At 34.4% G+C, this 12,241-nt stretch overlaps 1 protein-coding gene across 1 annotated transcript in view; it reads right to left on the bottom strand.

Annotated features, from left to right (window-relative positions):
- The window catches only part of LOC105288825 (protein unc-13 homolog C), a gene marked incomplete at its 3' end in the record, with an annotated part of 460,652 nt that overhangs the window by 242,768 nt on the left and 205,643 nt on the right, over positions 1-12,241 (bottom strand). Inside the window, exon 7 of the mRNA XM_023527723.1 lies at positions 9,948-10,167. Coding sequence (XP_023383491.1) covers positions 9,948-10,167 — 220 coding nt within the window. The remainder of the gene's footprint in view (positions 1-9,947; positions 10,168-12,241) is intronic.

Here is a 12,241-nt window from a genome sequence, read left to right as displayed (position 1 = left end):
ATCAAATGTGTTATGTACCACACTATTCTATGGATAACCAAATTAAATTTGAGAAATAGTTTGGATATATATGGCAAATGTCACTTGAAAATCAATATTTCAAATATGTGTGTTCAACCAAAGTGTCTAATTATATTTATTGATGGATTTATAATTAAATGATTAATTTTTGGTACAATAAATACCACAATTTGTTATGTTTTGAAATATAGAGAAAAATTTTACTTGGAATAAAAGTGATTCTGCTGTTTAAAACATTTGAAAGCCACTAGGCTAGATGATCTCTCAAGTATCTGATAGACCACAGCCTTAACTCTCATTCTATAATACAGCCAGTTTTGAAGAGGCTGAATTCTCACTTTCCACTCAAAATCCTTTTCTATTTCTAGAACATTGCTTTTTATGATTGGTCTCAATTTTCTGGGGATTTTTGTTTATAATATAAATCTTCCTGGCAGTGAAAGATTTCCAAAAGTCCATTCTTGGGTCCTTCACTTTCTCAACTACCAGCAAGGCATTCTTGATGCCCTGTCTGACCTCTGGGTTGCCCAATATTACACAAGAGTGAACCATGATTACAACTTTTATGGTTCCTTAGTGAGTATGAAGTGAGAAAGCAAAAGACCATGTACTAGTGTTTACAGAAATCAGCACTGCTGAAAGCAAACAAATTTTGGCACAGAAGCAACTGAATGTAGTAAAAAGAATTATAAAAACTTGTGTTCATAGCTAGTTACTGTTTCAATATTCATCTACATGACTATTGCCCAACTTGTCTTGCTGTTTTGAAATATTATATTTCTGAAAATAGGCATACTTATATCTCATAAAATGTTTAGAGATTAAATGACACAATTTATTTATACAACTCCTATGATAAAGGATAGGCAGCCTCAGTAAAGTTCTTTGAATCTAATTCTGTGAATCTTAAGCCAATTTAAATATAGAAGCTAAGACAAAAGACAGAATGTCAACTATTAACTTTCCTTTCTGTACATTCATATACAACTTGACAGCAGTAATTTAGTGAAAATTTTATTTGAAAGTATGACATTTGTTTCCTAAAGTGGAAAAAAATATATTTATAATAATCAAGGTGTAATTACAGGAAGAGATGGATATTCTAATGGCAGAAAGAGCAGATTCCCTGTTTTCATCTTTTTTTTAAAAAAAACCTTTGAGGACAAATTACATTTTTTAAAAATGATACTAAAAATTAATGCATTCTACTTAAGGTAATTTGCCATTCTAAATGCTCTAGTCATCTGTTAAAACATGCCCTGGAATAGCTACACATTTGTACATTATGTACTCAAGCAATTAAACATGTTTGTAATTTATCAATAATGACTTAACTCCACAGTACATAATTATTACAAGGCAACATCAGCTTAAGCTAGACTAAGTACTAATTGCAGCTATTCAATAGGCAGATTTTACTACAAGTATTGGAATATTCATTAAATATTCTTTTAAAGAATTAGGAAAGCATGACAATTTGCTTTGAAATCTTTTACTAATGCTCTTGATGTTGGAGTAAAAGATCTCTAACTTGTACAGAAAACAGACCCATAAATTGATATTGTCAATCTCAAGGAGTAGATTAATGGAGACTTATGTTTAAGCCCTTTATCTGTTATTTCTATAAAAGATATGTAACTTTTTAAGTTTACTTTTACATTTTTGATCTGAAGAAAATAATTCAACTTAGATTTGTTTAGTCCAGAGATACAGAGACAAATTCATAATTAACTTTTGTCACTGATCTGCAAGTACTTTTCATTGCCCTATTGGGTATCAAACCCACATATCTCACTTTATGTTTTGAAATAAAATTATCTCTTAAATAATTATAATTCATCATTATTTCCAGCACTCTGGGTTTATTATTTTTCTTCAGGCTTATTCTGTTTATCTCAAAGTTATTAGAGATAAACTTATATTTGCATTTATATGAGTCTTCCTTCAACATGTCTGATAGAAGTTCTAGCAGCTTCATTGAAATAGAGAAATATGTCAGAGATCAAAAAGAAATTAAATCAAAAGAGATAATGTATAGTGAAAGCACTTTGTAAAGTATAATACATTATACAAATGAAATGCATGATTGTTATTTTTAAAAACACTCAATGGACAGATCAGTCAATACAATTATGCACAACAAAACTGCAAGAGGCAAACTTATCCCACATGGTTTTTGTCTACGTAATTCAACGAGACAGCCAATTAATCAGAACCCTTTTTCTTTAATTTTTATTTATTACCCAAAATATATAAATGCCATGTGAAACTCACAATTTTACCACCTTTATACGGTGATTTACAATTTCAGTGTTTCTTTCACTTATCTATATATGTATAATTACTACAATATTCTCCCTTCATCTCAGTCTCTTCTCTTTCCTTTTTTCTCAATGGCTATTCCAAAACATTTCTACTCTCTTCAAGTCACCTACCCTCCCTACCCTCCATTCTCAGCATACGATCTTATCTCTTCCTTAACAGAAACAGAGGCTTTCTAAACTCGGTGGTCACATTTTCTCCTCTTCTCTACAGAAAATGACAACAACAACAACAACAAAACCCGATTTGTAGCATTAGCAGATTTCTATGATGTAAATATGCTAATGATGATTTCAAGCAACTGCCTAGCAAAATTCTTGGATATTTATCAACCACTGACACAGCTACCTGAATGTATGTATATCATACATATGCTAGCCTGTAAGGCCAACTTTAATTAACTATGTTTTGCAAGTATCTAGCATACTGTTTGGAAAATAAGATACACACAATAAACAGAGTAGACAAAATATTTCTGAAGGCAACTAAAATAAAATGATTACTATATTTGAGTATTTAATTTGGCTCTGAATTTAATGTGTTAGGAACTTCTTGCATACTCTGACCATAAGGCCATAATTCTAGAAGAAACAAGAATTCAACGTTAAATGATAAACGTGCCATGGAATACATCTTATTATGGTATAAAATACACCTGGCCCTTGGCTTCAGATCTAGAATTTTCCAAAAACAAAGTCTGTGTGCCCAATCATTAGAAAGAAGGATTTGGTTGGCCTACCTCATGCACTTAATAGCATAAAACAAGGGCACAAGTCGAAATGGAAGAAATATATCCAAAAAAATCATTTTTAAATGAAGCAAAAGAATATAGTGGTTCATAATGCTTTGGGCATAGAAGGAGACAGTCTTGAATATAAATCCTGATTTGCCACTTAGTAACCATTTGAAATTGGGCTAGTTACTTTATCTTTTTAAACCTTAGTTTCTTCACCTAAAAAAAAAAAAAACAAAAGGAAGTATAGTAGTGCTTTCCTTAACAGGGTCACTGTAAGGATTAAATGAGATAATGAATATAGTTTCAAAACTAATAATTGAACAAGTATAAGAATTTCATAATGTCAGAAAGGTTGAAGATATAAGCATTTATTAAAGAATTTCACATTAACAAGAAATTTTAAGGTTTGGAGCTTCATGATTAAGTGACTGTGAAAGAACTCCTTGAAAAGGACAGTGCCTCACCCAAAACCTACTGTGTGCTAAATGCTCTACAACTATTTGGTAATTGGGAGTCAGTAAAGTGCTTGAAGATCAAAGAAAATAGAGTTCTAAGAAACTTGAAGAAATAATATTATTTATTATAATATTAAATATTATTGATATTATAAATAATATTGTATTAATATTTATTAATATTAACACAATAAATAGAAAAATAATTATTATTATGCATCAATAAATTCTTACTTGCATTTGAGGCTGGTGAATCCAAAGGAGGTAGGTGATTAACATGCATGGAAAGCAGGAAGAGGGTCTGATTGAGGCATTTCTCTCTCAAGCAGTCTCTAACATGAAAACTTTATTGCTTTTTTCTTCCCCAGTAAAATCATGTAGGTGGGCCTGCTCTGGGTGCCTCTCTCTTTCTCTTTCCCACAAAACCATGTAGGTGGCACGTCATTGGCATCTCCTACCCTTTTCTTTGGTTGCTTTACATCCAAGATTTTCTTAGCCCTCCTCTTTTAACATGCCTTCACTCTTTTCAAGAAATAGACTCGCATCTCCCCCAGTTTTCAAGTTGGCTGCCTCCTTTTTCTTGTAAAATCAAAGCCACGCACTCCACATGATTTCTCACAAGCAACAAGGGACTGATGTTTAACACAAAGATAACTGGAAGAACACAGATTTAGCATAGCATTATCCCCCACTCTCGTAGGTGGCTCCATCACTGATGTCAGGGGGAGGTGGGTGTGTAGCCCTCTTTCAAGAAACTGCCACTTTCTATAGGGACTTCATTGTCACTGAGCTTGGATCCAAAAACAAAAACAATATTTCCTCTCCCTCCACCTATATTTCCACCACTCCCACCATCTGCAATCATCAGGCCTATTATTTGTAAATGTAAACTTTCAGAACAAGTTTGGAAACATTTGCATATTAAAAGACAAAATCAGGAATGTATTTCACAACTGTCTGTCAAAGCTACTACATCTTAGGAGCATTATTTAGATACTGGCTTTCTTGAGATTATCCAATCATTTCAGAGTCAAAAACTATATTAACTAAGGGAACAAATTAATTATAAAAAAAAAAATACATACAATTTCCAAAATTTTTTTTTACTATGTAAGGAAAAAGAAAAAGTAAGGAAGAGATGGAAAGAGAAAAGATATTTTTGTTCTCACTTTTACTTATATAGATTTCTCATATCTTTTTTAGAAAACAAAAAAGATAATAAAACAAAGAAAAATTTAAACACTAAATTTCTTTCTATTTCTCTTTTCTTAAATAGCCTCTGACATTCAGGAACTCGGTTGACACTAATTCACAGTGTCATTGGACGCTGGCCGGGTGCTCACAGGTAGGCCATGTTGTTCTCCTGTTGGACACGAGCAAGCTCACAGGACACCAACCTCACACATGGTCACTCTGTGACAGCGCTGAACAAGACAAGGTCATTTCATAATTCTGTGTAAAACACAAAATACCAAACATCCCCTCTCTTAAGTGACCACCGTTTCTTTCCTAAGTACAGCTGTTATGCTTCACTCTAGTCTGCCCTCCTTGTAGGCAAGATTTGTCAACATGCAGAACCATAGTGTTGCTCTCACTTCTAGACAACACTCGATACAGAGCAAACCTCTTCTCTCTGACACTCTCTTACTGAGTTGTCCTATGGTTCATCCTGGTTTGCATTCTCCCTTGCAGTGATGGGTAATCACTGAACTTTTAAAACTATAGGTGTGTTCCTAGTGGTCTTTAGCCAGGGGGATTAACAGGTATTAAACTCTTTTCGCACATGTGAAAAATGATGCTCAGAGAGGTTCTGAAAAATTCCAGGAGCAGCAGGATGAGAAAGCAGATCTTTCTCAAATCTGTCAGGACTATGAAATATATATACTGATATCCACTGCTTCTGTTGAATACCTCTATAGCACCCTTTTCATGCCCCAATGGCAGCCTACCCCAGCACCTGAAAATGCTCCATTATTAGTTTATTCCTTTTGGTTAAAGAAATGACCATTGTATTAAAGTAACATAACCACTGATTCCATTTTTACCCAAATTAACTTATTAGATCATTACTTTTCTAGTCTTGTTGAAAAGTCAATGCAATATGTATGTTCTATAGGGAGGGGTATACGTTCCCCAAGCTTAGTGAGTTGCCATAGAGGACAGGCCTTGAGGAGTCACCATGATGGGAAGCTCTGTGAAGCCAAGGTCTGGGCAGCACAGGTTGTCTTAAAGACAGGGGTACTACATGTGAAAGTGAAAAAGCACTACAAAGAAAATTTTTAAACTTGCCATCTCTTCTCTTAGGGTCAACTTTGTATATTTCTTTATAAATTAGGAGAGAACGCTAGGCTGGGAGTTCACAGACCTGGCTTCTAATTCTACCTATAATATCCACTTGATACTTTTTTGACATGATAGTACATTGTATAAACTCAGTAAAATCATTAGATTGAGTTCTCAAATCCACTCATCTCAAAGGTTCCTTTAAAAATCTATGGTTAGATAAAAGTGATCTTTAAACCATTACATGCTATTTCTAATATTATTCTTATGCCCTCATTTGTTGCTTAACCAACATTTATTGAGCAGCTAACTGTGCTTAAATTTGTGCTAAGTTCTGGGAACATAAAGAATATGGTCTTCACTCTATAGCAGTGGATACACAGAATCCTACTTCTAAGCTTATCTACTTCTAAGCTTTGAGTATTCATCACATAAGCATATTTTGTATAATTGCTGTCGAAAGAATAGAATGTCAAAAGTTTCCAAGATATGTGTCCACATCTATTCGCCTGAGCTGAGTTTTAGAAAACATGTTTGAGTTGAGGAACAACAGCAATTAGTTTCTTTTAAGTTCTAAGAGCCCAGAATAAAGCTCCTACCCATAGAAGCTGCTCAATATATACAAATAACTGACTGTGTTAAGATACCATGGTTGCATATGTGGTAACACAAATACAAAGAAAGAGAATCAAAATCTAGTTTGCTGACAGGAGTACAGTAGCCAGATTTCTTAATGTTATGAATTTGCAATAGCTAATGATTAGGACACATAAGCTTCACATAACGTCAGTGGGGAACACAACAAAAGAATACAACTCACAAGATGCTGCTTTTCTGAACTTTCAGTGAAATACTTTCTGTCCTTATACAGGTACTTGAAGTTTCCAGTTAGGAATTAAAATTAGGCAGAATGTTTATTCAGTAGGACTCTGGGAATCCTTCTTTGGAAATATGTAAGGAAGTACAGTCAAATTAGGTTAGGTACTATGTTATTTCCCTATTTTTTTCAATTTTGAAGTTGTCTCTTTTCTATTTTAAAAAGATAATCAAGAAAAATATTTTACTCATGATCTCTCTTCTACATGTCTTGCTCTGTACACATCCTCATCCTAGCCAACATACACTTTTTTTCCCCTAGTTTAAAACGGCTACCATAATGTTATGACAAGTTCCTTACAGGTTATATTAATATTATTCAGGGTCACAAACTTCCCCATTAGCTACTATTCAATGCTTCTACCACTAAACGCTTTTTAAATTTTTTTTTTTTTTTTTTTTTTTAAGATAGAACACAAATGAGTTAATTAAAGAAAAGTGGGCAGAATCTGGCTACTGTCACTGGCCTGGAACTGAGAGGGTAAGGAAAAGTCAGTTCTCTTAAGGACTGATTTTTCTGTTTCCCTCTGTTTCCTCTGTTCCTACATAGCTGTCAGCCCTGGGCTAGGAAGATGGTAAAGCATAGGAACCATCATCAAGTAAAATCCACTAAAGAGCAGCAGAGATGAGGCTGTTTGGGGAACTTATTTGATGTTTCCATGAGTCTCTGAACCTTCAAAGAAGTACCAAAGCAGTGAGTGGGATTTTTAAATCACCTGGTTTAACTCCACCTGACTGAATGGATAAGTCACAGACCCAAGATTTGATGGGAATGAAATACCAAAGTCAAGTCAATTTAAAGTTAACTTTAAATACTCTCTTTTGTATGCCTCACTGGTCAGGCCATGTATAGAGTATATACATTTTTTCTTTTGCTTGAGAGATGGGGGGTGGCGAGAATATGTATGTAAGTTGACAGACTGCAGGAAAGGATTAGCAAAATAATAAGGGTCCTAGAAACCTAAAGAAAACTTTTATTTTAAAGTGTTTGAAACACTATCGTATGCAATGGAAGTCAATTTATTACATATTTTATCCAGAGGTAAGATTTGGATTAAAGAACAGAAGTTACAGGAGGCAGAACTTAGTTCAAATTTTAATTTACAAGCTAGAATTTTCCAATGATAAATTTAGCTGTCTACCAAGGCGTTAAATTTTCTCTGAGGTGTTCAAACAGAGATTGAAAGACCATTTTGAGAGGAGAATCAGGGAACGTCCTTAAGTTTACAGGAAGCTGCATTAGCTATACAGTCCTACTGATTTTTCTTAATCTTTTACTCTTTCCTTTGCTTGCAATGTTGGCATACATGGAACTATCTCACACTAGGTGCTACCACTGCAAATTTCTGGCTTAAAGCAATGAACGACAGAAATTTGTTAAGGGAATAACACAGATTCTGTAGGGATAATTTCGAATTTTATTGATAGTTATTGTGGAAAGTGGTGAAATTGAATTCATATCTTTGCAAAACCTCTTTTTGTTCAATATGAGAGTATGGATTTTAGTGAAAAAGTAAGGAGGTGTTGTTAAAGAAAATACCTCCTTCCTGGGGCATATATACCCATTCTCATTTTTCTGCACTATTTTTGATTCTTCCAGTTTACATGTGCATTTTGATGAATAACCACAATGAAAAATTTGCCTAATTTATTGACCAATATCCAAGAATACATGCTTTCTTAAGAAATAAAATTAGATTACAAAAATGTTTCTAAAGTTTAATGAATGGGTGGCATCTCTCTTCTCTAACAGACTGAAGAAGAATGAGCTCATTTCTTAGGTATGGCCTCCATCAAATATATAAGACCTCCATAATATATATTTTTTAAGGAATTCAAGCCATTTGTCTCTAGATGGCAATATTTTTCCTGTTTCCTCAAACATCACTGATTTAATATGCTTATTTCTTAAGATGTCTATTTTACAATTCAGGTTTTTAAAACAAGTGGACTGAATTTTAATTGGATTAAGAGACTTTGCAAGTAAGTTGGCTGAGTAATATTGATTCAACCCCTCTTCCTTTTTAGCAGTTATTCCTAAATATACTTTTAATTTTTCAAACACATACTACTTCTGTTACTAAAAAAAAAATGTATTTATTATGATTAATAGCCTAAATCTAATCTGACTGTGTAGGAAGAATAATAATCAGGTAGAGAAAACTGTAGAATGTGTGTCACTGTTACTACAATAGCCAGCTGTGACAGCATTTCTGATTTAATCTTTATTTTGACATTTTCTTCTGTCCTTTCTCAATTTCAAGCAACTCATGCACCTTACAATGACTGCATTCATATAAACAATAAACAGAAGGGGCAATGTTTAGATACAAAAAATATTATTTGCTACTGAAAATTCAAGTTTAAATATATTTTTGACAATTTTTTTAATTATTTAAAGTCAGCAAACATGCTGAAATAAATGTGTCAGTAAAAATCAGTAATATGTACTATAGAGTGTGATGTTTTGGCATTTCTGGACCTCATCTAAAATATTAGTATAAAGAATTTTTTTTGGAAGTAGAAAATTTAAGATAACTTGTCATAAAGGTCAATGTGACATGTACCTATTCAGAAGTGAAAGTATGAAGAGGCCAGTGATATTCATTGAGCATCAACCTGTGCCAGACTCTTAGCAGAGACTATTTCATGTAGTATTCCCTATAATCCCGAGGTAAATTTTAGTATCCCTGTTCATTTGGTGGAGGAAAATAAAGCCCTGAGAAGTTGAAATTATTGTTCAAGGTCACATATCTAGTAACTTAAATTTGTCTTTGACATTCAAGCACAAGACATCCCAGGTCCAAGGCCTGTGCAGAGGTTGTAGAAGAACATGTCTCCTTTAAGCAGGCACCAAACAGGCTTGGGAAAGAATTCAAGCTACTGTCATCACAGAGGTGTGCCTTAGCCCATGTTTGCGGAACAAGACTCTACATATTCCCACTTACCACATGGGGCTATTATGAGATAAAAGCGAGATAATAGATTGGAAGTCACTTTAAAGTTTTCCACTCAATGAGTGCATTTGCACTCCAGGTACTCACTCTGAGGAGTCTAATAGTGCTGAGTTCAACATTGCAGGAATGCATGATAAACTATATGACTAGATGGGCAGTATGTGTTTGCGTAAGTAGTAGGAGGAGAAAGATAGGATTTTTTTGAAAACCAGCAACAGCTGAAGAGGACTACCGTGAAAATACATGGGATAAGGCAGGCTCTGCATACCTACTTCTTCAGCCTAACCATGTACTCACTCTGCAAACAGTCAGCATTTAGGAGGTCCTGACACTTTTCATGGCACTTCACTCCACACTCCAAACACTTCATGCCTTGCCGGGCAATGCCCCACAGGAGCCCTTCACACTCGTAACAGTAGGTAGGTGTCGTAGCTGTCCAGACCTCAAAATTGTGTGGGGTGGTGGAAGACATGGGATAGATCAATGCCTGCAAGGTCTTCTTGAAGACATGTATTTTCTGTGAAGAAGAGAGAAGTTGCCAATACAAACCAAGTCAGTGGATTTGGAGAACTCCAACATTAAACAAACATTTTACCATTTTTCCCTGAAAATGCTATATAACTCTGCTCATTTATTCTTCTCTCAGTGTTCTAGGGCCCAATTCAATTATTTGAACATAAAGAACTCCCTAATCTTCCAAAATGGACTGGGCTCTGCTATAGAGCAAGCTTCTTTCATAGCAGTATAGGGCTCTAATTACTTGACAATATCTATGTCCTGGATATACTGTAAACTCCATGAGGAGAAAAATGATGAACATCTTGCTCAAAGCTACAACAATCCTCAGAGCTTAACCTAGTCTCTGGCTTGAGAAAAGTGCACAGAAAACATTAATTAAAAAAAAAAATTATATTTCTATCTTTAGTCTAAGTTGGTTCTTGGTAAAATTGTAAAGTAAATGGAAAGTATTCTCAATGCTGACCCTAAGCCTCTAGAAACAACTTCAACCCTCTTGTATATTCTACCCACGTCTTTCTCTCCTCATTCTGTACCCTTCCTGACACTTTACACCTCACCCCCAAAACATGCTTCTTTTATGATTCTTTCTGCAGGAAACTGCTTTCATTGCTTATCCTTTAGGAAAGAGCACAGTAACTAATTCAACAGAAAGCAATCATAATAGATAAAGGTTAAATGTGGCACTCTCCTGTGGTGATTTATATCTTAAAAAGAGATAATTTTTAATAGCATGTGGAGAGACTTTCTAACAAGCCATTCATGGGGTAGAAAAATCCACTGAACAAATAACTGGGATATCTGAGTTCTCTAGCACAGGCTCGATCACGTGATATTTAAAATGGGCTTCTTTAGGCAAGAACTGTCCATGTTTCTCTTCTTAGTGCCTAAACAGTGCCTATCATTGTCCCTGGCACATAGTAGAGGAACAACATATTTTTCTCATGAAAGAAATAAATGTTCTGCCATTTAAGAGTCTTATAATCTACAGAGATTAAAGGTCTCTATACTTCACTTTTCTGCTCTACCCTGCCTATCAAATTATATGATTAACAAACATATTCCATAGATTTCAAAACACTCAATAGTAAATATTAATAATGATAATGTATTTTCAATCAAGAACTGTAAGTCAATAGAAAAAGAGACTTGTTTGGATGAGTCCTTCTCTAGGCTTCTCATATCCCACTGTGCAGGCAACTTCCTGAAAGACTAGCACTCTCTAAAGTTACATTTACAGATAATTTCATATACTGCCTGATGCATACAAAATGGATATTTACATAAATCTGTAAGAGCCTAGCTGATAAGTAATACTAGAAGGAAAGCATTTATATTTTGCATTAATCATCCTTGAAACTCACTTTAAATTATCTTCCTACAGAAATGAAATGGCCAATTTTCTATTATTTTTTCATTCCACATTATGGTAACAGCATAGTTCCCTTGATTATTACAATTTCCTCATTATGTGTTTTCCCAGAATATGTTTGGTAATGGTACTGGGAGATTCTCTGCTAGGGAAGCTTTACTAAAAATTTTCTTACTTTGAACAGCAAGATCCAAGCCTTGTCACTACATGAGGGTCTAGTCAAAACTCTTTGTGCTTCAAGGGGGTCTACAGAGCAGCAGTAGGGTCAAATACAGGAATAACTCAAGTGGGAGAACCCGTATGAGGGGTTTATATAGACAGAATAACTGGATCCCCTACTTTTCAAAGATAGCTTGTGCCAAATGAATCTCTTGGGTTCATTTAATAATAAAGATGTCTCGCAAAGAACTGTGAAGAGTTCTGTTAGAATTAGGAGCATGCATTATTTATCTTTGTTTCCCCTTTATTGCCTAGCAAAGTGGATATCTTCGATGTCATTAGCATGAATTGAATAATTTTTGGTATAACATCTTTTTTGTGAGCTGTTCATAGTTTCCTATTCTAGCTGGGTTGAGGGTGTGGTGTGGTGTGTGTGTGTGTGTGTGTGTGTGATGTCTAAAAAAATGAAGGAATTTCATTATATTTGCAATCGAATAAGGTGATTTGTTGTTTGTTTAAGAAGAAAAATAGTAATTTTAACTCA

This window comes from Pteropus vampyrus, unplaced genomic scaffold, assembly GCF_000151845.1.
Source record: "Pteropus vampyrus isolate Shadow unplaced genomic scaffold, Pvam_2.0 Scaffold19, whole genome shotgun sequence".
Classification (NCBI taxonomy): domain Eukaryota; kingdom Metazoa; phylum Chordata; class Mammalia; order Chiroptera; family Pteropodidae; genus Pteropus; species Pteropus vampyrus.
The sequence above is the reverse complement of the archived record's forward strand: the minus strand, read 5'-3'. Positions and strand labels throughout refer to the sequence as shown.